The following is a 25,130-nucleotide window of genomic DNA, read 5'->3' on the forward strand; positions in this document are numbered from 1 at the left end:
TATACAACTACATTTTAGAAGAACATTTTGCTTGCACTATTGTCGCAAGGGCTTAATGCAAGAGATGCACGTGATGCGAACTCACGAGCAACTCGCACAATGAATATGTCAGCTTCCACTGTGACCATATACTGCCTATTGTTCTATAATCTCGGAAGTTCAAATCATCATGCCTCTCCTGTTTCACTCTAACATCTCCCTACAATCCTCTCCTGTACGCATATGATACCCAGGATTATCAAACAAGCCTGTCGTGAGCACCTGTCCTTGAAGCTCCAGCCGCTGCAGCGGATTTCCTGATAATATCATAGGGAAGGTCTGGCAAGATACACTGATGAAGGCGTAAAGGCCGAAGCAATGAACATGAGTATATCACCATCAGGCAGACTAATGATATTCTCCTCCATGTTGACAATGACCAGATCGTCGGGCTTATGCATCAATGTATGTTCACCGCTTTTACCGAAAGCTTCCAGTGTAACGGGGAGAAATTCGGAGGCCCAGAGTGATTAAAATGTCTTGAAACAAGAAGACAGAGGTTGGCCTTATGGCCACTGGTAAGTTGTCACTTACTGTGCACAGAAAAGATGAGTGCACATGATCAAATGCTAGACGCTCGGTCTTCCGTGTACGCCTTATGATCAACTCTGAACTTGGTGACTATGTTCATTACGGTAAGAGTATCGTGGTACTTAATTGCTAGGGGTCTTCTTCATTGAATGATTTGGATCTGGTGGAGGGTGTATGGCGGCGAAGAGCAAGACGTGATGGTCCAACTGAACCTAATCTCAAACCCGCACCACGACGTCATCCCTGCCAGCTACTGATCTGAAAAGTGCGGCTCAGATCGGACCCACTTCCCAAGTAAGCAACACCTGTCTGTACAACCCCACCAACATGAATGCCATTGTGTTCCGCTGTTCCAGTCTTCTCAGGAACCAATACAAGCCATCTGGACTCAACAGTATTCGGATCTACTCACCTGCGACGAGATTGGTGAGCAGCATGTCGCAGCCTGTGCGACCGCGGCGGTTCGCACCGTTGGATCCCGCGAAAAGGATGGATGGAGATGAGAGGCCATTATTGAAGGGAATCGTCTTTGATGTCGACGGCACATTATGTAAGTTGTCCAATGGTGTGTGCGATACATAATTTCATGTACTAATTAACTGGGAAAAAAGGCTTACCACAAAACTACATGTTCGCGGAGATGCGGTCAGCGCTGGGTATTGAGAAGCCAACGGACATTCTGGACCACGTCTACTCACTGCCCGAGAGTGAGCAAGAAGAGGCACAGGAAAAAATTCGTGACATTGAACGCACGGCAATGAAGTCGCAACAGCCGCAAGCTGGCCTTGTGGAGCTCATGGAGTACCTAGATTCTCGTGGCATCAAGAAGGGCATCTGCACACGCAACTTCGATGCACCTGTCACTCATCTCCTTACCACCTTTCTACCGACATCAGAATTCAGCCCTGTTGTAACGCGGGAGTTCAGGCCCCCAAAGCCTGATCCGGCGGGAATCCTGCACATTGCGAAAGACTGGATGCACGAAGACGGAGGAAAGAGTTTGATCATGGTCGGCGACTCGATTGACGATATGACGGCGGGTTATCGTGCTGGAGCCGCGACTGTGTTGCTGGTCAACGATGTCAATAAGCATCTTGCTGAGCATCAGCATACTGATTTCGTCGTCAAGCGGCTGGATGATCTCATCAACGTTCTAGAAAATGGATTCGAAGGACGCGTAGAGGCCGACGAGGAGATTGCAGACGCAAAGAAGCAAGTGGAGGAAGCTGTTAGTAAGAATTGAGGCGCGATACGGAAGAACAAATTCCATCACGATTCTTCACATGGCAACGTACTCTCACAGCTCCTGCCGGAGTGTTATTGCATCGGTCACTGCAGCAACTGTGTCGCATTTGTGGAACCATGGCATGTACATACGCAAGCGCGATGCAACAAGACTGACGGGTGATACAGCCTATCATGTCATGCTCACGGTAGTGGGCTACCACGCTGCGGGCACTGTTGACACAAGCGACCTTGTTCTAGGGCTGCTTGCAGGCCGAACTGCAAACAAGGTGCGGCGCAAGCCGCCCGTCGGAACCCCACGCCACTAACCACTCTCGCCTCGACATGTCCGCCAACACCAAGAAGCTCTGACAAGCATTCCTGCGCCGCAGAACATCCAGGACACTTGATCTGAGACTGGCAACCACTCCATATCTCTTTCTGCCCCTGTATGCGTGTCCCGTATGCACACATTCAGTTCCCTACGGCCAGATATGGGACCGATCCGCACAATGGCACCGCGTGTTATTATACATATAGCCGGTTCACGCATGCGCCGATCTTCATGCATATGTTAGGCCGATCAGCACCGCCGAATGAGCAGCGATGTCGACCCCGTCCATGACGAGGAGCGTTTTGGGATTATGGCCATGCTCGGAGAGATGGTAAATAAGGAAGGTGCCTGGCGCTGTTCGAACGCGGCACGGTGCTTCTAGAGCCGCAATGACGATCATGTTGTCGAAGCAAGGGCCGCCAGCCATCATGCTGATCCCGGTATCCGCCTGCATATGTACTTGAAACAACTGGGCGGCGGGCGTGTTTATATTGAAAGTCTTAATCCCCGTGTCTTGGCAGATCCGACTATAATTGAGCTTGCCGTGGTCTCGATCGCGGTTTCCACCCTCACTCATCACTCTTGTTGCCAAGCTATCAGGGTCCAAGCATAACCTCGAGCCCTTGCTTCTTCTGCCTTGTCACCCCCCAATCCACACGACCAGTGTCGCTAGCCAGCATGAGGTATACTGCCACCTTCACGGGCGTACTGGCTGTCGCTGGTGTCAGCGCGTGGTCAGTATCCACTCCTTTCCACATCGAGGGCAACGAGGTGGTTGAACACCTCCATACTGTGCCCGAGGGATGGAGAGAGGTCGGTGCTCCAGCCCCTGAGCATAAGCTGCATTTCCGCATTGCAGTGCGATCGGTGAGTAGTTGCGACAGCAAGGATTTCAGGCCCTCACGCCTTGGAATCATGAATCGAGATGCTGACCACGACAGGCCAATCGCGACCTGTTTGAAAGGACGCTCATGGAGGTTTCAACTCCTAGCCACCCTCGCTATGGTCAGCACCTAAAGCGAGACGAACTGAAAGATCTCATCAAACCAAGAGCCGACTCGACTGCGAGTGTGCTTACTTGGCTCGAGCAATACGGTATCGAAGCGCGAGATATCGAGAATAAGGGAGAGTGGATCAACTTTCTCGCACCCGTGAAGCGCGCCGAGCAGATGATGGGTACCACGTTCAAGACCTACCAGAGTCAAGCGCGTCCTGCACTCAAGAGAACTCGCTCATTGGGGTACTCTGTACCCCTCGAGGTCCGTAGTCATATTGATATGATCCAGCCCACTACTCGCTTCGGTGAGATCCGCCCAGAGTTTAGCCAGGTTCTAACGCAAGACGTCGCTCCTGTCTCGGCACTTGCTGTCAATGCCACATGCAACTCGAGGATCACGCCCGATTGTCTCGCAGATTTGTACAACTTCAAGGACTACGATGTCAGTGACAAGGCCAATGTGACAATTGGAGTGAGCGGCTTCCTCGAGCAGTATGCTCGGTTCAATGATCTCGACCTGTTCATCCAAAGATTTGCTCCCAGTCTTGCGGGTAAAACTTTCGAAGTTCAATCTGTAAATGGTGAGATACAGTCGTTATTACCTCGTTGTAACTAACTGACGATTTCAGACGGACCGTTCCCCCAGAACTCAACGGCCAACAGCGTGGAGGCTAATCTCGACATCCAGTACACAGCAGGTTTGGTGTCGCCCAAGATCTCGACCACCTTCTTCACTGTTCCAGGACGAGGACTTTTGGTCCCTGACCTTGATCAACCTGATGAAGATGAAAACAGCAATGAGCCCTATCTAGATCTCTTTACCTATCTCGTTGGGCTTGAGGATGAGGAGTTGCCTCAAGTACTAACGACATCGTACGGTGAGACAGAGCAGAGCGTTCCTGCGGAGTACGCCAAGAAGGTTTGTGATTTGATCGGCCAGCTTGGTACTCGTGGTGTCTCAGTTATCTTCTGTAAGTTTTCCAAGCATTTTCCAATTTGGAGTGTAGCTTCATGAAGATCTGGGGCAATGTGTGCTAACAATACCCAGCCAGCGGTGACACTGGTCCAGGATCTGCCTGCCAGAGCAATGACGGCAAGAACGCTACCCGTCTCCAGCCAATCTTCCCAGCTTCATGCCCTTACGTTACTTCGGTTGGTGGTACTTTCGGAGTGGAACCAGAACGTGCTGTTGCGTTCTCTTCCGGTGGCTTCTCTGATCTCTGGCCACGCCCGTCGTACCAAGAGAAGGCAGTTTCTGACTACCTTGGTAAACTGGGCTCGCAGTGGGAAGGTTTATACAACACCAACGGACGAGGCTTCCCAGATGTCGCAGCTCAAGGTAATAAACTCTTTTCTGCAATATGCCATATACCTAAAGCTAACTCTTAGAAAGGTCAAGGATTCCAGGTTATCGATAAGCTTCGTCTGTCATCTGTTGGAGGAACCAGCGCTTCAGCGCCTGTCTTCGCTTCAGTCATTGGACTTCTGAACAACGCTCGTTTAGCAGCTGGTATGCCTTCGTTGGGCTTTTTGAACCCTTGGATTTACGAGCAAGGCTACAAGGGCATGAACGATATTGTCGAGGGAGGCTCGCGTGGATGCACTGGTCGTTCCATTTATTCCGGGCTTCCCACGCGACTTGTGCCTTACGCTTCCTGGAATGCGACCGAAGGCTGGGATCCTGTCACCGGCTACGGTACGCCCGACTTTGAGCAGATGCTTCGCCTGGCAACTGCGCCACAATATGGTGTACGTCGCGTTCGCCGTGGTGCTCTCCGTGGAGAGGCTTGAACCTATAACCACTGTGGATCAGGCGAAAGCCATCGAGTGTTTCCTGGCATATCCAACGCTGGCTGAAAAGGAGGGCTCTATCTAGAAATCGCACTATTGATGAAACCTGATGACCAGGCCAAGAGAATAACGTTGAACTGCTGACAATCATAATGTGTGAAGTGTTCTGCTTATGTGAGAGTGCTACCTTTTCCGGATGCGCCACGACTGCCGCGCGAACGCCAACGCCAATGCTGACATTTTCATCAACTCTGAATGCACCACACACCACGTCCCTGCCATTCTCTTTCCTCAATTTGTCGCCCGAAACGCATTGAACCGGACGTAGAGGCCTGCAGATTCGAGTGACCACATTGTTTTCGTCACGTTAGAGCGCCACAGCAACAATTTTCACAGCTGCCGTATGCGGTTAATGCGCGCAACACTTATCTGCGCCGAAGGCATGACAAGCATCCGCCATGGTGCTTGATCCTTCGACCTCTGTAGGGGGGCGATATTTTTCCAAGGCGAATCTCAACCAGTAATGAAGCTCGACGATCCCTCCCTCTAGTACCCAGCGGCGCGCACTGAGCCTACCGTGGCCCCGGATTACGGCTTGGATGCTTGTATCGTAGAGATAAGAGTTGGCATCCGACAAGCCCGAAGGGATAGTTTCCCGTCTGCGTCCACTCTATCAAGAAATACGAGGTGGGTCTACCAGTGCTTGATCGCACTGGCGGCGTCGCCGGCGGGGCTTGGAGAATGCTTTGCGCCGTTAGCTTCGGTCCGCCACTGTGGTCGTGTATCTAGGAGCATGCATTCCCCGCCTATCGCGGTCGTACCTGGACGATATTACCGACGTCATGAAGTAACGCCGCAGTCTTAGGAGTCAACAACCATCGCGTTGCCTTCAATCTTCAGCTACGTTGATCCGCAATGGTGCGCAAGCAAGTATCCTTGCGTAGGACATATCGCACGAGCAGCTACGCACGCGAGAATGTTGGCCTGGTATGCTTCGGGTAATCATCAACATGCGACTTAAATCTCGCCTGCCTAATCAGGTAAAGAGCTGAAGCTATGTTCGCCATGAGCTATCTGTGTTTGTCCAGGTACAGGAAGACATATGCCGCGTCGCGTACAGAGTGGCGCCGGGTGACGTCGGTCTCACGCTCCATACTTCTACTTCAAGAAGGCTCAGTTGCCCACACGGTTTCTTCTTCACGGTCCCTGATAGTCACAGCACGAGCTTGACTTCCAACTAATCCCGGCACTGCGATCGCGAAGATGCAGCTTCTTTCACTCCTCGCTGTTGGTGGCCTCACAGCCAGTGTTTCTGCCCGAAGCGCTCGCTCTGTTGGCAAGAAGAATGAGCTCCCTCGTCCTCGTTTGACTGTTCCAGAATCGAGCCTTCATCCCCACAAGCGTCAGAGCACTCAGATCATCACTACCGAGGCCTCCAAGTGTATGTTGTGCATTACCTTTCTTTCAACACCAGCTAACACCTGCCAGCTTTCGCTGTCAACGGAACTGCTGGAGCAATCCCCGACGTCGATTTTGACATTGGCGAGTCTTACGCTGGTCTTTTACCTATCAGCAAAGCTGCTAATGAGACCTCTGAACTGTACTTCTGGTTCTTCCCATCCGAGAACCCTGATGCGAGTGACGAGATCACCATCTGGCTGAACGGTGGTCCAGGTTGCTCATCTCTTGAAGGATTTCTTCAAGAGAACGGACCGATCTCATGGCAGTACGGTTCCGGACCAGCCGCTGTTTACAACCCCTGGAATTGGGTACGTTAATATTATGGTTTCTACTCTCTTTGCATTTACTGACTTTCTCAGGCAAACCTCACCAACATGGTCTGGGTTGAGCAGCCAGTGGGCACTGGATTCACCCAAGGCAATGCTACTGCCACCTCTCAGGAGGAGACCGCTGAGGAATTCCTTGGCTTCTTCAAGAACTTTGTTGATACATTCGGTCTGCAGAACCGCAAGGTGTACATCACTGGCGAGTCATACGCCGGACGCTACGTCCCTTACATCGCGGATGCCATGTTGAGCAAAAACGACTCTACCTACTACGATGTGAAGGGTATCATGTTTTACGACCCCAGTGTAGCTGAGGATGTTCTTCTTGAGGATATTCCCGCTGTTGCCTTTGTCGACAAATGGGCTGGTCTCTTCAACTTTAACCAGACCTTCATGGACGATATCCATAACCGCTCTGAGGCCTGCGGCTACACCGAGTACATGGAGAAGTACCTGACCTTCCCCCCGCCCAGTAAGCTCCCATACCCGGATATGGATGCCAATACCGAAGGCTGCGGACTGTGGGAAGACATCTACAACGCCGTCTTCTACACCAACCCTTGCTTCGACGTATACGCCATTGCCACCACCTGCCCTCTTCTCTGGGACCCTCTCGGCTTCCCCGGCTCCTTCGACTACCTTCCTCCTAACACGGAAATCTACTTCAACCGTACCGAAGTACAAGCTGCCATCAATGCGCCCATCCAGCCCTGGGCGGAGTGCTCCAACGGCGTCCTCGACACTGACACATCTCCCCAATCTTCCTGGGAGGTTATCCCCCGCGTTATCGACGCCCTAGATCGCACCGTCATCGCACACGGCGAGCTCGACTACATCCTCCTCTACAACGGTACCCTAATGGCTATCCAAAACATGACCTGGGGCGGCATGCAAGGTTTCCAGAACCCGCCTGTCGATGACTTCTATGTGCCCTACCATGACGACCTGAGCTTGACCAGCTTGAGCGCAAAGGGCCTCATGGGAAAGACAATTACAGAGAGGAAGTTGACATTTGTCCAACAGGCTATGAGTGGGCACATGGTGCCGCAGTATCAGCCTAGCAGTGCGTACCGTCAGCTCGAGTTCTTGCTGGGCCGCATTGAGAGCTTGACATCCAGGGAGCCTTTCACTACTCTTCCCAAGACCCCTCAGAGTAACGAGACCAGCATCGTTGGAAAGAGAGATCTGGGTGTTATGCCCGGACAACTGAAGAAGTGGTTCTAGACCATTCCTCTGATGTCACGCAATGAATACGATGTAATGTGTAACTCATAAAGTACAAACCATCTCTTTGGTATCTCCTCTTCTCTTCGTGATTTTTGTGTATCATTAACCCGCAACGTTCTCAGCTACCCTCCTACCATCTCTACCCAGCACGCCCTCCTGCCTCTCTGCCCTATCCTCCGGTACCTCGGCAAAGATCTTTGTAATAGCCTCTATCGTGGTGTTGCCTCCACTAAACACAACACCAATGTTCCAAGTCTTGTCCCCAGCCTCCCTCTGAACCATATTCCTGAAATCCTCGTTGTACAATATAGTTGCCAGCCCAACGACGGCACTCGGCTCAACGAAACACTTCATCCTCTCCAGGACAAGTTTCATGGCATCTTTAATGTTCTGCTCCGTGACGGCGTATAGGGCCTGCACGTAGTCTTTGTTCGAGATGATGTTCCACGTGTGATGGCCGAGGGGTGTGCGAAGTCCGTCTGCGATGGTCAAGGTCTTGACGCTGGTGACACGTTCACCCGCTTCAACGCCTCTCCTCGCATCGTCTCCACCTTGAAAACTGGGTTCCGCGCCGAAAACACGTACGCCAGTGCCGTGCAGTGCGACTGCGATTCCACTTAGCATGCCGCCGCCACCACAGGGCGCTATGACGGCATCGAGTTTCTCACCGCTTGCAAGCAGCTCATCTACTTGGTCTTGTATCTCCAGCGCCATTGTGCCTTGACCGAGGATGATGTGAGGATGGTCGTATGGTGGAATTAGGGTAGCGCCTGTGTCCTTGATTACGTCTGCAACGACAGCCTCGCGTTCGGTGCTCGTGGAGCCGGAGAAATGTATATTGGCATTCTGGGCGCGGGTCCCGGCTATCTTAGAGGGCGTGGAGATAGAGGGCATGACGATGTGGGCGGGGATGGAGAAGGTCTTTGCAGCAAGCGCAAGGGCCTGCGCGTGGTTTCCTGGTGTTGATGTTAGCCATGCCGCCGAGCCCCCTTGGGACGTGGTTGTAGATGTACCACTGCTATGTGTGACTACTCCCTTCCTCTGCACTTGCTCCAGCCCCTCTTTCTCAATCAATCGCGTTACGGCATGGAAGGCTCCGCGTACTTTGAACGCGCCAATGCGCTGCAAATTCTCGCACTTGAAGAAGAGCTTCACCCTCGGGTGCGCGGGCTCTTGGCCCTCCCATTGTGTTCTTTGCAGGGCTTCGGGTGCTTGACGAGTATTGGCGAGGTTGGTCAAGGTGGTGTTGGTCAAGACGGGCGTGTCGTGGATGTGCGGTTTGATAAGGGCGTGGGCGGCTTCGACCGAGGCGCGCGTCAGGGAGGCAGGCGGTGCTGGAGAGGACATTGTCGCCGCTGGGGAGGAGGATCACAACGAAAGGAGCGCATGCTGGGGAGCATCGTACAAGACGTGACTCAGCGGAGAAAGAAAGAGCGATATGGTGGGGAAAGCTGGCGTGTGGAGGATGGCGTGGGGAAAGTTCCCGCGAGTCATGTTGCGGCAGCCCAGAGATCAACCTTGGAATTCTCCTCTGATGCTCTGCACTACGAGCTCTAGAAGCTTTTGATACCTTCGTCGTCGCTTGGCATCGACGATGCGAGTAATTCAAGGTCCATGGCGTGCCGCGCCTGGCCCTACTCGAACCTGACGCACGGAAATATCACAACGGACCGTCAACGCTCGCATACGAGCACGCAAGATCTTGGATAAAGATGTAGCGACCGTGTGGAGACAATCGTTCAGCCATATTACACGTGAGTCTTCAGATAAGCAACTGGGACCAAGCAGCAACCAAGCAAGGCCATGCTTCGCTCGCCAGCTTGATACACACCATGTCCAGCTCTGGGCAAGTGCATAGTCAGCCTAATAAAGACTGCATTTGGCGAAGTAGATGAGCAATACAATGAGAGCGTGAGAGGTAAAAGAGATCTAAGAACAGATTATTGGTTGCCAATGATAACACGAGCAAGAGAAGTCACACATGAACGGTAAGCCGATGTGCTAGGGATTGGGTCTAGTGAGCCGTATATTCCCAAGTATTGCAAGAATAGCGGCGCAGGAAAATGCAGCGGCCTGTGCCGGTTGCTATGGAAAAGCATCAGTAAATAGCATAGTTCGTACCGCATGCCGATGGAGCACGACGATACTGTGATACGATACTGTGAGAGACAGAGTAGTAAGCTGAGGGTTGCGAAGTATGGACATGTTGTTGGCGTAGGAACGATCGAAGGGCAGCTACGATGGGAAACAGGCCGCGCAAGTGGGTAATTCTGCGTAGGCCCGTGCACATAAGTGCTGCCATCGCGATTTCACAACGCGGTTTGACTCTTGCAAAACCCTACAGAGTTCGTGTGAATAGGTTATGTGACTCTCTTGATGGAGTGGTTGCACCATGAGGAGGTCTTGGTAAAGGATGTAGAGTCTACGAAAGTTCCGAGCTCGGATTCTTCGTAGCGTCTGTGCACGCTAGCATGTTCATCTCCGTTGCCAGTCATAATCCATTGTTCCCAGCCATCTCATACAACCTTGGCAACGATTCATCGCTTTCCATGCACGAATTCGACAGATACATCTTGATGTGCTATGACCAAGAGGTCCCATGCCAGTATAGCCTCCTCGCAAGCAGAGCACTCGGAACGACAGGCATCCTATGATGGTGAGCGCAGCGGAAGCCATGAGGACGGGGACGGCTCTTTTCTGAAAAAGCCACGGTCATTCATGGCTACACTGGTATGTGGCTATAAAAAAAAGGAGATACGAGAGCGATTTTCTGACTAGAATAGGCTTGCGACATTTGCAGATCAAGAAAGACTCGCTGTGATGAAGATCGACCAAGATGCGGTTACTGCAGGAACATGAATTTGGAGTGCACTTATCAGGCACCGCGAAATACGAAGAAAGATCAGTCTTTAACATTAGCCATCAATGCCATTCGGAGGCTGGAAGCAAAGATCGAAGATCTGACGACGGCAATTAATACTCCCAAGCCTTCGTCTGCTATTCCACTCTCACCAGCAGGACCTATCAATGACCACCAATCACCTCATACCCTGTTCTCACAACCCAGTCCAGGATATCATGTCTCAACAATACCATCTCATCACTCCCAGAACGGTAAATTGAGTATACATGAGTTGGCAATGTCGCCACAAGTTGTGGGAACTCCTGTCAAAAGTCCTTTCCCGGTCATAGAAGTCCAAGGTGCTGTGGATCTTTCCTTCAGTCAGCATCGTGTCGCGCTCTGGCCCGCCATACAACAGATTCTCCCCACTGGATTTGTCTCTGTTCGAGCAGAGCTTCCAGAGGACTACATAGTCGACATCGAGAATCGAAGAGCGCAGTTACCGATACACATCGATCGTCCATACGGCACCGCCCCGGAAAGTTGGTTGATGAGCCTTCCACAGTCGGCAGTGAAAGGACTTGCGGATGCGTACTTTGCCGTTTTTCATCGCAACATGCCAATCCTTGACAAGTATCATTTCTTCTCAAGTACGCTAGGCACAGCTATGGAGAACGAATTCGGGTATGATGTTGAAACTGCGCTAGTGCTCAACGTGCTCGCATTGGGTTGCCTAGCTGTCAAAGCTCATGAGGAAGGGGACTTCGCTCTTCCTTCGCGTCACTCTGCAGCCAGACCTGGCTTTGAACACCCAGACTGGTACGAACTTGTTGCAGATGACCCACCGGGCCTCAAGTTTTTCAACGAAGCGAGACACCGATTCGGTTTTCTCATGTGCGAGAATGATATACAAGCGGGCCAATTCTACATGCTTTCGACGCTCTACTATGCCCAGATCCTGCGACCTCTCGATTCATGGACCACCGTGAATCGGGCAGCCCTCTGCTGCGCTAGCATTCTTACCCGTTCGGGGGCAGTCGACTACGATACATGGGAAGGTGACATGCTATCGCGCCTCTTCTGGTGTACTCTGATGTACGAAACTGTCATTATACAGGAACTCGACTTACTTCCACACAGTGGACTATTGGACTATGAGCCAGATACGCCTCTACCAAAGTTCACCCAATGCCCACGGCCAAAGACTTCTATATCGGGATTGCTCACTGATGAAGACGACTCTTTCTTCAATTTCCACTTCCTCGCTCAGGCCGCTCATCGCATTATTCTGACACGCGTGAAGCAGAGTTTGTACACGTTTGCTGAGAAGGATAGCTACCCCAGCGCCAGCTTAACAGCCGAAATGCATCACCAACTCGAGCAATGGCGCGCAAACCTCCCACCGTCTCTTCAATTCTTGGACAATGACAACGCCAGTGACTCTCCCAGCCCTGCACATGTTATCGCAAAAGCCATGCTACGAAGCCGCTACCTCGTCGCAAAATTCCACATCGGCCGCCCATTTCTCTACAAAGCGCTGCACGCGCCAGCATACACCAGTGATGCAGAGTACGACGAGGTGCGCGAGGGCCTTCGAGGGGGCATGTACTGGCCGACTACCATGGGGCTTTGCACCCAGATGTTGTCGGCTCTACCAATAAAATTTGGATGGTGTTGTCAGTGCTTCGGACAGGTGCTATTGTTTCACGCCGTAGCGCGGTCGCCAGACCCAAAGTTGCGAGAAACGCTGCCGGAGGGATGGCGCGAGTGGGTAAGCATCATGATGACACTTATCGAGAGTTGTGCGAGGAATAGTCCTGGTATCGCAAAAGACTACGAGCTATTGCGCTTGCTGGATGCCTAACCTTCCGAGTGCAGCTTGAACACCTTTGCGACGCCCTACAGATTGCGACGGCGACGCTAGAGTACTCTGAAGGTATACAGGCCCTGTTATTACAATCTAACACAAGTTTGGATGAGACCCTGCATTACCCTGCCATACGTAACACAGTACCACAGATTCTCGAGCCTTGCTCCCAACACACATGTCATGACCAAGTTTCCGCAATCAAGAGACGACTAATCACTCATTTAGTAAAGAGCCAAGAGCGGGCAACACGAGACGAAGAAAGATACGATAAGGCATTTTCAAGCATGCACCTTTCTTGTGTTTCGAGTGATGGTGATGTTTCCGCACCGCCGCTTCAGCGTCGATCCTGCCATCTATAGCCGAGTACGAGAGGCTTGCGTGTACAAAGTAGCTAATAAGCTGACTACCACAAAGGCGCATGCGATGTCGACTGATCTAATCTAGCTCGAATCAACACTCAACAGATGGTCAGTTGAGCGTGCAGTTTTCCAGTGCTCTTGCCATTCGCATCCCAATTTTTGTCCATCGCAATTCCATGTGGATCGCTGGATGACATGGCACAGCCACAGGTTGCGCATCCCAGATCGCGTTTCAGACTTTCAGCCCCTTCCGGCGCGGCAGCTAAACCGTATGCAGTCGGTGATGGCCCCTGCATTGCTTAGGGATGGAAACAAGGATCTACCAACTCGGGTCTGACACAACTGCCACTAAACTGGGGGCGTCGGCCACCTCCTTTGAGGGAGAGGGACACTTAACTTGCCATCTTACCTTTCTTCTTGCTCCTTTTTAGCACCTGGCGCAGCGCTTTTTGGCTATTCGCATACGTTGTCGTCTTCTGTTCACGCCACCTTGTTTTTGTGCGGTAGACTCTGCGACGCACGCTCCAGTTGTTGGGATTCACGATTTCTGGGGGACTCGCTGGAGAAGACTGAACTTGGATGCAGAAGACCGAGGACTGCGATTCTGGACTCGTACGCGCAGGCGAACTTGGGTCATCCTAGGCTTCTGAACCCCAGAGCGTGAACCGCGACAATGGCCGACTACACATACCAATCGCTGGCCAACATGGGGCCACAAGGGCGATGGCGACGTGTTTTATTGACCGCTATGATACCCATGGCGCTGGCTTTGGTTTACTTCAGCTATCCTTCTGCATACGTCCCGAGCAGCCTTCGGTCACAGTACGTTTGAATTACCCTCGCATAAAGGCGTGCCTAACAAAATCACCACAGGTACCCGCACACGCAAAATGTCTCTCTACCCAAAGATGACGTCTCGATGGCGACAATAATAAAAGCTCTCTACGGTCCGATATTACACCCCATCGACGCCGCCAACTTTACCGACGAAGATGGAGACATATACAGACTATCCGGGGAACCAAAATTCAAGAGCAAGCTAGGCAAGAAGGTGCTTATATTGGACATTGATAGCCGACCGTTGACGGATAAGGGTCAGCTTATGGACCCGCATTTGAAGTGGAAGGGCATGCGCTCGTTGAGTGCGGGCATGCTGGGGCATTACATGTTCGGTACGTTGCCACGACGCATGGCAGGTCGCCAACGACAGTTCTGGCATGTGGAGCGACTCGGCTAACATGCAGCAGCACAAATACACGGTTACGATTACAAGTTCATTCGCGCACCCGATTACGCCGACCGGTGGGGCACATGGGTCAAGGTTCCAATGATGAAGGAAGCGCTCAAGACCCATGAATACATTGTCTTCATGGACTCAGACGTCATGTTCCACTACCCTCACCTGCCTCTCGAGTGGCTGCTCAACTACTGGAACATGACCGACGATACCCTTGCCATGATGTCTATCGACCCGAACGAGCCGCAGAACTACGATGCGAAGGGCAACCGATACCTCAACACCGGATTCGTCATCGCACGACAGAGCAAGAGGACACAAGAGATGTACAAGGCCTGGGCGGAATGCCCTTCTGAGACCAAGTACAAGGGCTGCGCGCATTGGAAGACAGATTGGGCGCACGAACAAGCCGCCTTTGGAAACTATCTTCGATATGACTACGACCGACCGGACGATATCCGTGTTCTCCCTTGCGTCGAAGCCAATGGCGCACCCGAGGCTGCGAACCGGGGTGGTTGCAAGGGCGTGTTTGTACGACATTTCTGGGTCGACAAAGGCCTTGTAGCTAAGAACCTGGCGGACAGCGTCATGCAGTACTTCCTACCGCGATTGCACGAGGCGTACCTGGGCTCAGCGAGTGAGCACATCGTGGATGCAAAGGGGTTCAAGCTTGAAGGTGCGGAGCTGATTGAGATGACCGAAGAGGAAAAGGCCGCTGCCAAGAAAGGGAAGGGCAAGAACCAGAAGGACGAAGGGTGGTAGGGCAACTTCGAATTAAGCGAGAGTCTCTAGGCCTTACCCAAGATACCTACGTTCGGCGCACGCGCATCTCAACCTGCTTCACCAATCTCGGAACCATCCCATGCACGATCCTCATATAGCCGTCATCTACGCCAATTTTGTATCAGGCGGGTCTCTCATGTCGGCGTCCATCGGCGTCTCATGTCTTATCATTACGTTCTTGTATAGAAAACCTCTTCAGCATGTTTTATCGTCATATTAGACTTGGGTGGGACGGACTCAAAAGAGGGGTTCCTTGATTCATGTAGGAGCGTCTTTAGGCACGATTAGCCGATCTAAATACCAATTCTTCACATTTTCGAATCGAGCGCACCTTCTACTCTTGCATTCGTAGTGAAAGCACATCAGCATGACCGACCAAACAAAGTGAGACTAAGCTACCATGGCAATCAATGCTAGCGAAGCAGCAACAGCGAAGATGAAACTCTCAGAGGAGAAAGTGATGCAGAAAGTATAGGTTATAAGATAAGCTCTAGTCAACGACTTTGCCGCGCTGGTACAGCTATATACAAAGGATACAGATCAGAAAGAGGCTATCGCAACTGCTTCCCCAAAGTTTTCAAAATCAGGATGAGTAAAGAAATTCGGAGAGACATCGACATATTGGTTGACAACACGATGGAATTAGAGCAGTACTTATTGTTTCCTTTCCACCTGACCGTCTCTGAACGTTTTTCGTATGCCGTGGCTAAGCACAATTCTCTTGGAAAGAACAATTCACTGCGTCTGGCTGCCACAAAGTCGTTATCTTGCGCGAATGAAGATTGCATTAGTGCTTAATCTCAGGTATCGGAAGTTTAGGCAGGCCAGTGATGGCTGGGAAGTAGCTTCTGTTCCTCTGTTATAGCACGTTTCGTTTGCTTCGACTGTCGACTTAGACTTCATGCTCAATATCCGCGACCCTTGGTACCTTGTGCAGTCGTAAGCCACAGAAATTGGCGACAAGCTCGATCTGTGCCGGGTCAGTATGGCCTATGAAGCACGAATTAATTGCTGTCTTACGCATTGTTGGATCGTCTCAACGTCATCTCTGCTAACGCCAATGCGCCTGGTGCCGCGCAAATGCCAGGCGGTTTCTCTAGGCAGATTCTGAATCATGATGCCGCTGAGTACAGTGAGCTCGGTCTCAACGTCATTGAGAATGCTGTGATCGGACAGATAGAGTCCGTAGGTAATTTGCTTGCTCGTCCAATCTACGCTTCGTCAGCATAAGACTACAGAATGACTAGACATTCACATGCCAAAATCCTTCTGTGAAGCTAACACATTATCGATGCCTTCTTGGTTGTGCTGGTACAAGCGACCTTGCCATGCTGCACCACGTTTTGAGTTTGCCTCATCACATTGCCATCCTTCTCTGCCCTGCTGTCAGTTTTCACATTTGCGTGCTGATGATTTCTGATCCTATACCTTGAGAATGTATAGTCCTTGTCCTCTGGCTTGGTAATTGCATCGATGTCGAAGATGGCTTCCAGTGGCTTGCACACACCCACAATGACGATGAGCTTGAACAGTGTCTCGCGTATTCTTCGCATCAAAGCCTGGCGGTGTTCGGGTGTCTGGTATTCAGGTCGCTTGATAAGCTCCTTGTAGAGCAGGGGCGCGAAGCCGGGCTGTCCGCCGCCAACGATCGACGCAAGCTACAAAGAGTTAATCACTGCTCTTGTATGTGTAAAGAGGATGATCCCATACCAGAAGGACATACCACTTGTCACCTCCAAGCGACCTTGAAGGAAACTTCTCCTCTACCGTCTTGAACAGGGCAAGAGCCTCGTCATCGGTTGGGTCGCGGGGTATTGGGATCGTACTAGTCGACATAATGACTCTCTTACTATCACGGAGGAGTCTGGAGTAGCGGCACAACAACGCACTTCTCGGGACATCTGCTGACTGTCGGCATTGCGTCTTCCGATTGTCGGGATGGTGAAGCACGTACAAGGACCGATCGCGGCTGCGACGCGTCTTCAAGCTTCGGCGCGCGTCGCTCTAAAGCAGGCATGCGGGGTAGACATACCCAGGCACCCTCCATCATCACCATACTTTACGGAGAGGCTCCTCTCTCCCCGAAACTGGCATGTCCGCTTACAACACTCAACTGGGTTTCTAGGTAGATGCAGCATGTAAGCAGCAACCTGGGAGAGTCTACTTGGAGTTGATCCAGAGCACCATCACGGAGCACCGTCTCCATCGACTCCAATTGTCAAAAGTTTTTCTCCTCTTTTACATACGATTACTCATTTGAAAGCAGAAGCAAAAGCCTGAGTACGACCAGGAAGCATGTCTAGTACCAATTCGTGCCACTACCTGCCTAATGGCAAGCCCAAAACCGTCATAATCACAGGCAGCGCCAATGGCATCGGTGCGAAAACAGCTCGTACCTACCATGAACATGGTTGTAATATCGTCGTAGCCGATCTTGCTTCCTCCAGCAAGGCAGCCAATGCTCTTGTCTCATCTCTACCTGAACCATCACGAGCCATTTATCACCCCACTAACATTGTTAGTTGGAGCGACATGCAAAACCTGTTTCGGGAGACAAAGAAGACATTTGGTCAAGTGGATATCGTCGTTGCGAATGCAGGGCTGATGGAAAGCAAAGGTTTCTTCGACTTTGAAGAGGACGAGCAAGGAGAACTAATGGAGGCGGTTGAAGCTGGCAAGATCATCGATGTTAATCTGAAAGGCACTATGAATAGTAAGCCATTGAATCACGCATTCCTTCCAGGCCTGTCTCTGATACTAAGTAGCTCTCCGGATGGCTATGCACTCGATGAAATCGAACCCACTAGACTTGGACGGTGCACGAGGCTCGATCGTACTCATAGCCTCAACGTCTGGGTACTTCGGTGGAACTGGCGTAGTCTCATATGTCTCTTCCAAGCATGGCGTAATAGGTTTAGCGCGAGCCTCACAGACTGTTGCCCAGCAGCTCAGTATTCGAGTCAATGTCGTAGCACCCTTCTTCACCCCTACGCACATTACCTCAGGTTACTCAGAGAAGTGGAAGGACTATGGTTTGCCAGCAAATACAACTGCAGATGTAGCTAATGCTATTGTGACCACAAGTATGCACCCTGAGAGACAGGGCCATAGCATGATGGTGAGTCTACAACAACGTCGTAGGAAGTTGCCCTTTGGAAGAAGTAGTGCTGATATCAGTTTCCAGGTCGCAGGCAACTTGGTGAGAGAGATTGAAGTGGCAAGAACAAGCGCAACGAAAGATTGGCTAGGAGTGGAGATATTTGATATTATGACGAGAGGCGGCAAGTTCTTCAACGACCTGGGCGGCTATACACTGCCTAAAGCACGGTCCTAAAATCTCTCACTACATTATTTCACACCCGAGTAGTATAGCGAAAGCTCGCTACATGCAAGCTCGACTGGCTTCTTCTGGCGACGTTGTACAGTAGCGGCGAAAGCATTGCTATGAGAGCCTATCATGTAAAAGTAGAGCGACAACATGGCAGCTTTGCATGTCACATGTTGTGTTGAATTGCATCGATTATGGTGCGAAATTTTACACATGGAACGGCTGAAATACTATTGGGTGATGTGTAGGAGTAATAGACTTCACGAGCCGATCACAGGGTTCATTTTCGGCTTAGTAATCCAGGAGCTTTGGCCCGGTGACGTTTTCCACAGCCCTCGGTATCGCCCACCTTGTACAATCTGTCTAAACGTCAATTGAGGCCTCACGACGGACTGTTTGCACCATGGCATCTTCAAGACTAGTTGCTCGCTCGACGCGCGCCCTCTTCTCCCTCCAGCGCACCCAATGCCGTACTTTCAGCATTTCCACTATCCGCCACAATGAGTTTGAAGCCCTCAACAAGCGCACCAACGACACCTCCGAGACGTACCGCAAATACCAAATCGAGAGGCCGCTGAACCCTCACCTTACCAACACCACCTCTACTATTGCCAATGAGATGCCTTCGATTGGCGAAGACGCTGCCCCGCCCGAATTGATCACCAATGCCGACAGCAAATTCACACCTAAAGACTCTGTGCCTGAGAACACTAAGCGCATGACGGGCGGAACACAGGGCAGCAAGGACCAGGACGTCAGCGGGGCAAACAGCGAACTAGGTGTTGGCGAGATGGAAGGCGCCAAGTTCAAGGTCGAGCCTATTCGCAGGACTGGAGAAGACCCCAACACTATGCGTGCGAGGTTATTATGTCCGTTCATACATTGCCCATCTCCTATTCCTCACCGCATATACAACATCTGTACCTGGGCGAAGCATGGCTAACGAGTAATTAGATCAGAGCCGCAAGAGGGGAACCCTAGAAAGTGATCTCCTTCTCAGCACCTTCGCCGACGCCCACCTAAGCACCATGTCTCCTTCATTGATGCAGCAGTACGACACTTTCCTCGACGAAAACGACTGGGACATTTACTACTGGGCAACTCAAGAGCCCACACCCACGTCCCACGAGACAGCCGAGGGCGGTGGCTCTGCAATGTCTACCGCCAACGCACAGGGCATGGATGCAACGGCACAGACGAAGTTGCCTGAGAAGGACGAGCGTAAGAGACAACCTGGAGAGGGTGAATGGGCGCAGACGGTCGGCACTTTCAAGCCTGCGTATAGGCCTGTGCCTAGCAGGTGGAAGGGCAGTGAAATTCTGAGCTTGCTCCGGAGGCATGTCAACGAGCGTAAGGCAGGAGGTGTCATCGAGGGCGAGGGTAAAACACAACAGGAAGGCAAGGGTCTGGGCATGATGCCCGAGATCAAGAACTTCGATCAGTAAAGCAACCATCTCACTTTTGTTCACCTTGTCCTGTAGGTTTACTGTATAGATAATACTCTTAACCGTCCTTTCATGTCCTGTATATCTCTCAACTGTTTCACCCACAGGCCATCTCTGCACTTCTTCCGGGATCCTTGCTGTCATGCTCTCTTTTTTTTTCTTACCACAACGTACATTGCGCAAACGAGACACCACATAATTACTAGCCTGTATTTCCTCTTGAGTTACTTGATCCGGAACTCATTTCCTCCGTTTACGCATTTCCGCACCAACTCCCACGTGTTCTGCGGCAATTCTAGTTAGATTTCCCCGGAGCTTTATGTCATTACCCCGGTTCAATTGCCCCACACGGCAAAGCTCGCTTCGGCATTTCATATGTTTCGAAACTACGCCTGGTATACCGGCACCGGCTATTATTGGAGGAAGTACTATTTCTCACTCTTCTAGACTGATCATTCGGTGTCACGTTCAAATGCAAATGGCTGACGGTGTAAATTGAAGGGGATGTGTTGCCGCATGTAGAGGTCTGTCCGCCATTCTCAAACGTTGCTCTTCAGTGACGGGTTATATGATGAGTGCTGGTATATAGCTGCTGGTTCTTGGGTGGTTGAGAGGCATCCCATCTTCAGCATCGATCATCCTCGTTCGCGATGCGGTTTACGTCTCTTCTCCTCTTTGCCAGTGCGGCACTCGCCGCCCTGCCCTACAAAGGCGCAGATTGGTCTTCCCTTCTTATCGAGGAAGCAGCCGGCAAAAAGTACAAAAACGCGGCTGGTACGGTCCAGCCCTTTGAGACCATTCTCAAAAACAGCGGCGTAAATACTGTTCGCCAACGCATATGGGTAAACCCCTCAGATGGGAACTACAACCTCGATTACAACCTCAAACTTGCCAAACGCGCGAAAGCGGCCGGTTTAGGCATTTACCTCGACTTCCACTACAGCGACAACTGGGCCGACCCAGGCAAACAAGTCGTACCAGCAGCGTGGAAATCGCTAAATCGCGAGGCCCTCATCAAGCAGGTATACGACTACACCAAGAACGTGATCAATACCTTCTCCACCAACGGCATCGCCCTCAATCTCGTTAGCATCGGCAATGAAATCACACCCGGCCTCTTGTTCCCTATTGGCCAACTCTCTGGCACCGATGGACCGAAGAACGTTGCCGCGCTACTTAAATCAGCATCCAAAGCCATCAAAGAGTCCTCCATGAGCCCCAAGCCCAAGATCATGATCCATCTAGACAATGGCTGGAACTGGGAGACACAGCAGTGGTGGTACGACCTCGTGCTAGGATCAGGTGGTGGGCTGTCGGCCGCAGACTATGATGTCCAGGGTGTATCCTACTACCCCTTCTACAACAGCGCTGCCACGCTATCTGCGCTCAGCACAAGCTTGAACAATATGGCGAAAAAGTATGGCAAGGAGGTCATGGTTGTTGAGACGAATTGGCCGAGTTACTGCCCCAACCCATCAACTGCTTTCCCTGCGGATGTGAAGAGCATTCCAATCAGTGTAGATGGCCAGACGCAGTGGATGAAGGAGGTTGCGAAGCGTGTGGCTGCTGTTCCAAACGGTAAGGGTACAGGTCTTTTCTACTGGGAGCCAGCTTGGATTGAGAACCCGGGGCTGGGTAGCAGTTGTGGGTGGAACCTCATGGTTGGGGATGACGGCAAGGTCATGAGTAGTCTGGCCGTTTTCGGCAGCATCTGAGTGACCATTCTCTGTCGCTTCAAAACTGTAAATATTGCACGCGTTAGCACATCAGCAAGGCTATATCAGAAACATTAAACAAACTCCCAAGTGTTCGCGTGTGATCGCAACTCACCCACGTATCAATATGAACGAGTTGAACAAAAAACACGTGAAAGTGAAAAGTATTAAAAAGCAATGACAATGGTCAGAACACATTTCGGGTGGTCAAGCCATCTTTGATGTTTGGGTGGTTTCATTGAGTACATAGCAGTGAAGCAGTGCAGACTCCTTTCCCTCCCTAGTCAAAAAAGCAGCCCAGTCCATTCCGAATGTGCAAAGGAAGATGTGTCAGGGTTCGTGATGGCATCATATCCTTCCGCTAAATGCCTTTTCGTAACCTCATTGCGCCCGCAGCAAATGATCAACCTACTGCTCCTCAGAGTAACCCTCACCACCAGCTGGCTGGGCCTCGCCCTCGCCCTGCTCGGCCTGCCTGGCCTGCTCTGCGGCTTGCTGAGCAGCGATGGCCTTGGCGCCGTAGTCTTGCGACATGGGCTGGACAACGGGCTGCTCCTCCTTGGGCTCGATGATGGTGACGGAGTCGGGCAGAGTCTTGGATGGGCCGGCCTTGCCCTCGGGGTCGGAGCCGCGCATGATCTTAACCTTGATACCGAGGACACCCTGGCGGAGCAGGACGTGGCGGGTAGCGTGGTCAATGAAGTCCTTGGCGGGCTGACCGGAGTGGATCATGAAACCGTCCTGTATGACGTTAGTATGCCAATTCCTACTGCATCCCATGTGCGTATGCCTACAGTGAACTTCATGCTCTTGGCACGGGCGGCCCTGAGCTTTCCGGAAACAACAACCTCGCAACCCTTAGCGCCAGACTCCATGATGAACCTCAGGACACCGTAGCAAGCCCTTCGGACGGCCAGACCATTGAGAAGCTTGTATCGGAGGGACTCGCACTGGGCGACGGCGGAGAGACCACGGTTCTGAACCTTGGCGGCGTAGAGGGAGACGGAGTTCTCGGGGAACTTGAATCGCTTCTGGATGAGCGAGGTGAGCTCACGGATGCGGCGACCCTGCTCTCCAAGAACCTCCTGGGTGTGTGTGGCGCGGATGATGATGTCGGTGACAGTGGGGGTGACGCGGACCTCGACGCCGGAGTAGCCCTCCTCGGCCAGCTCGCGCTGGAAGAACTCGTTCAGCTCGGCGTAGAAGACACCGTCTGTAGGAGGTGATGTTAGCGACCGGTCTGTCTGTGTGCGCAATGCCCCTCATATCTCGCATTCGACATCTTGAGCCTCGTGGGTTCTATGCCACGCTGCAATGACCCAAGATGCCCATCTCTTGCATGCTCCGTCTTCTACTTGTAGGGGGGGTATATCGTACCAGCAACGAACTTTCTCCTCTTGGAGCTGCAGGCCGTCAGTACTCATTCCCAGTTGCGCGTCTTTGCCATGCGATGGCGTGCAGGTAAACTCACATTGCGGTTTGAGTGGTGGCCATTTTGTCGAACTGTGGAAGGGCGTATCTGAACTCCGGGCGTGGGTGTTCAGAAAAGTCGAGCCGTTGTTATTGAAGTCGTAGTTGATTTCCGTGAGAGAGCGACCAAAATGCTAAGCGAAGCAAGTGGGCGCTAAAGCTCGGACCACACCCATTCATCATACGAAGAGGCTCATAGATGGCCGCATCTGGTCCCCCAATCATGAAAGCGTCAAGCAGTACACATAATAATTTCACCTGGTACAAAATATAATATTCGGTAACTGCATGCAAGAGTTTCCCAAACGCCGGTCAATGCCAAGCCCAGTCTCAGTATTCCCAAAGCGCCGCCGCGCCATCATCTCCTCCCTTCACATGCTAGAGATGCTCGATGGGGCCCTCAGGTAGCAGGGGCTCGTTCTTCCTTTCCACACATGCCTTGATCGGCGGACGAATGAGGTCATTGAACAAGAAGGTACCGTACACTAGCAGAGCGAAACCCGCAACCTGAAGCCACTTGAACGTCTCCCAGCCAAGGCCAAGCGACACGATCCAGATAAAGAGTGTGCGGCAAGTATCAATCGTGGAGCGCGAAGTAGCGGAGACGGTCCGAGTTACGGATAGACCGAAGAAGTTGAAGCCACTGCAACATGTTAGCGAGGATTGAGGATATGAATGGAAGAAGACATACCCAATGCTGACCATGATCAACAGCGAGGACACTGCGATGGCACGGTAGTGCGTCATCTGGTACAGTCCCTCTCTGGCGTTGAAGTATCCAGTTCCGATGGCGAAATGTAGGATGATCATGCCAATGAGCGTAACCAAGAAGCCAAAAATACCCTCCCAGCCTACAACCTTGATTGGCTCCATAGCATACTTCTCCATGATCCTCTCTTCAAGCACGAACTGTGTCGCAGTGAAGATTTGCGCACCAGCAATAAGCAGGACACCGATAATGGTCATGGCGGCCTGCGAAGTCGCCGCGTCGACACCAACCGAGCCGGTTGCCTCATCATGAATCGATTGATGACCGGGCGATGCTTTGTCATCTTTGGTGATAGCACCTGCGAGTCCGACAACAGCGACACCAGCTACGACAACAAAGAGCGAGAACCACTTGTAGAGACCAAGATGGCGCTTGAGGAACCACACGCTGAACAAACCGACAAAAAGGACCAATGCGCCTCTGGTCATCTGATAGATACTAGCAGCGACAAACAGCAGGCCAACGTTCATGAGCGTGGTTCCGGCAATATCGCAGCAGGCCGGAAGCGCCAACAAGAAGATGCTGCGTCCCTCGAGCGGTATTCTGCCCTCGTCATCGGGATGTGCGGGCCTCAATGGGTTGGCGACAGCACCCGTTTCACTGTCATCTGACCCTTCATTATCTGGAATGGCCTCGTAGCCAGCCTTTGCGCTGGCATACCGCTGGTAGAGTTGGAAGACACCAATCACCAGCCAGCAACCCATTTCACCCATAAACATCTGAAGGGTCTGCAGGACAGGTTGTTCGAAATGGTCGCGATGTTTCGGCGAAGGGGAGTCGCAGTTGTTGACGCATTGCATGTCCTAGTTGCGCGCAGTCAGCATTTGGCTGCAGGGGAGCTGCACGGAGGGCTTTACGTACTTGGTACTTGGTTAGCAGTGTGTTACACACACCCGTCAACAGCATCATAGCCACCAAGAAGGGCACTGCAGCTTTGACCGCCATGATGGAGATGAGTCGAGCTTCCGGAGCTCAGCAACGCTTATCGGACGCGGTATCGCAAAGTGATGGGTTGTGGACAAGAACGCAAGCTATGTCCAGATGGAATGCGGGGGGGATGAGGTGGAGGGATAACAGAGTCGAGATCGAGGCAGCGACGGCAAGGTACTAGGCAGCTCTGAGCTGCGACCCGTGACGGTTGATGGCCGAGTGAGGCGCGTGAGGCTGCGTGACGACTGATGCGCCTCGGCGATAAGAGATGGCGCTAACGTCCGGCTGCGTTCCCGACCGTCTCTGCAATAGAAGCATCCTTGCAGCTGCGTCTCTGTTCCCCAGCTTCTATTCACTCTTGCTTCTATTCATTCATTCAATACTCCTCGCGCATACTCTACCTGTAGTCCGACACGTCTGTTGTTCTTGCAACGGAAAGCATGCCTAGCCTG

At 51.9% G+C, this 25,130-nt stretch overlaps 12 protein-coding genes across 12 annotated transcripts; 8 read left to right on the forward strand and 4 right to left on the reverse strand.

Moving 5' to 3' along the window:
- Positions 1-897: 897 nt before the first annotated feature.
- On the forward strand, positions 898-1,813 carry J4E82_006220 (uncharacterized protein; the record flags this gene model as incomplete). Its single annotated transcript, XM_051732477.1, has 2 exons — positions 898-1,120; positions 1,182-1,813. 2 exons carry the CDS (start codon positions 898-900, stop codon positions 1,811-1,813), a joined length of 855 nt encoding a protein of 284 aa, XP_051587843.1.
- Positions 1,814-2,806: 993 nt separating this feature from the next.
- On the forward strand, positions 2,807-4,916 carry J4E82_006221 (uncharacterized protein; the record flags this gene model as incomplete). Its single annotated transcript, XM_051732478.1, has 5 exons — positions 2,807-2,995; positions 3,070-3,706; positions 3,755-4,096; positions 4,174-4,464; positions 4,519-4,916. The coding sequence occupies 5 exons, from the start codon at positions 2,807-2,809 to the stop codon at positions 4,914-4,916; spliced, it is 1,857 nt and encodes a 618-aa protein (XP_051587844.1).
- A 1,263-nt stretch (positions 4,917-6,179) lies between these two features.
- Positions 6,180-7,927, forward strand: J4E82_006222 (uncharacterized protein; the record flags this gene model as incomplete). Its single annotated transcript, XM_051732479.1, has 3 exons — positions 6,180-6,357; positions 6,405-6,685; positions 6,737-7,927. 3 exons carry the CDS (start codon positions 6,180-6,182, stop codon positions 7,925-7,927), a joined length of 1,650 nt encoding a protein of 549 aa, XP_051587845.1.
- Positions 7,928-8,032: 105 nt separating this feature from the next.
- J4E82_006223 (uncharacterized protein) lies at positions 8,033-9,277 on the reverse strand (the record flags this gene model as incomplete). Its single annotated transcript, XM_051732480.1, has 1 exon — positions 8,033-9,277. The coding sequence occupies one exon, from the start codon at positions 9,275-9,277 to the stop codon at positions 8,033-8,035; it is 1,245 nt and encodes a 414-aa protein (XP_051587846.1).
- A 1,371-nt stretch (positions 9,278-10,648) lies between these two features.
- J4E82_006224 (uncharacterized protein) lies at positions 10,649-12,636 on the forward strand (the record flags this gene model as incomplete). The annotated part of the gene is made up of 2 exons (XM_051732481.1): positions 10,649-10,660; positions 10,714-12,636. 2 exons carry the CDS (start codon positions 10,649-10,651, stop codon positions 12,634-12,636), a joined length of 1,935 nt encoding a protein of 644 aa, XP_051587847.1.
- A 1,038-nt stretch (positions 12,637-13,674) lies between these two features.
- Positions 13,675-15,000, forward strand: J4E82_006225 (uncharacterized protein; the record flags this gene model as incomplete). Its single annotated transcript, XM_051732482.1, has 3 exons — positions 13,675-13,823; positions 13,875-14,173; positions 14,249-15,000. The coding sequence occupies 3 exons, from the start codon at positions 13,675-13,677 to the stop codon at positions 14,998-15,000; spliced, it is 1,200 nt and encodes a 399-aa protein (XP_051587848.1).
- Positions 15,001-16,011: 1,011 nt separating this feature from the next.
- J4E82_006226 (uncharacterized protein) lies at positions 16,012-16,857 on the reverse strand (the record flags this gene model as incomplete). Its single annotated transcript, XM_051732483.1, has 4 exons — positions 16,012-16,222; positions 16,277-16,396; positions 16,450-16,679; positions 16,732-16,857. The coding sequence occupies 4 exons, from the start codon at positions 16,855-16,857 to the stop codon at positions 16,012-16,014; spliced, it is 687 nt and encodes a 228-aa protein (XP_051587849.1).
- Positions 16,858-17,553: 696 nt separating this feature from the next.
- J4E82_006227 (uncharacterized protein) lies at positions 17,554-18,355 on the forward strand (the record flags this gene model as incomplete). Its single annotated transcript, XM_051732484.1, has 3 exons — positions 17,554-17,734; positions 17,787-18,139; positions 18,206-18,355. The coding sequence occupies 3 exons, from the start codon at positions 17,554-17,556 to the stop codon at positions 18,353-18,355; spliced, it is 684 nt and encodes a 227-aa protein (XP_051587850.1).
- Positions 18,356-18,752: 397 nt separating this feature from the next.
- On the forward strand, positions 18,753-19,794 carry J4E82_006228 (uncharacterized protein; the record flags this gene model as incomplete). The annotated part of the gene is made up of 2 exons (XM_051732485.1): positions 18,753-19,218; positions 19,304-19,794. 2 exons carry the CDS (start codon positions 18,753-18,755, stop codon positions 19,792-19,794), a joined length of 957 nt encoding a protein of 318 aa, XP_051587851.1.
- Positions 19,795-20,444: 650 nt separating this feature from the next.
- Positions 20,445-21,509, forward strand: J4E82_006229 (uncharacterized protein; the record flags this gene model as incomplete). The annotated part of the gene is made up of 1 exon (XM_051732486.1): positions 20,445-21,509. One exon carries the CDS (start codon positions 20,445-20,447, stop codon positions 21,507-21,509), a length of 1,065 nt encoding a protein of 354 aa, XP_051587852.1.
- A 408-nt stretch (positions 21,510-21,917) lies between these two features.
- On the reverse strand, positions 21,918-23,003 carry RPS3 (40S ribosomal protein S3; the record flags this gene model as incomplete). Its single annotated transcript, XM_051732487.1, has 4 exons — positions 21,918-22,250; positions 22,304-22,722; positions 22,887-22,912; positions 22,981-23,003. The coding sequence occupies 4 exons, from the start codon at positions 23,001-23,003 to the stop codon at positions 21,918-21,920; spliced, it is 801 nt and encodes a 266-aa protein (XP_051587853.1).
- Positions 23,004-23,357: 354 nt separating this feature from the next.
- Positions 23,358-24,693, reverse strand: J4E82_006231 (uncharacterized protein; the record flags this gene model as incomplete). The annotated part of the gene is made up of 3 exons (XM_051732488.1): positions 23,358-23,622; positions 23,671-24,551; positions 24,610-24,693. 3 exons carry the CDS (start codon positions 24,691-24,693, stop codon positions 23,358-23,360), a joined length of 1,230 nt encoding a protein of 409 aa, XP_051587854.1.
- Positions 24,694-25,130: the final 437 nt, after the last annotated feature.

This window comes from Alternaria postmessia (assembly GCF_024291825.1).
Source record: "Alternaria postmessia strain BMP 2775 chromosome Unknown scaffold_35, whole genome shotgun sequence".
In the NCBI taxonomy this organism is placed as follows: domain Eukaryota; kingdom Fungi; phylum Ascomycota; class Dothideomycetes; order Pleosporales; family Pleosporaceae; genus Alternaria; species Alternaria postmessia.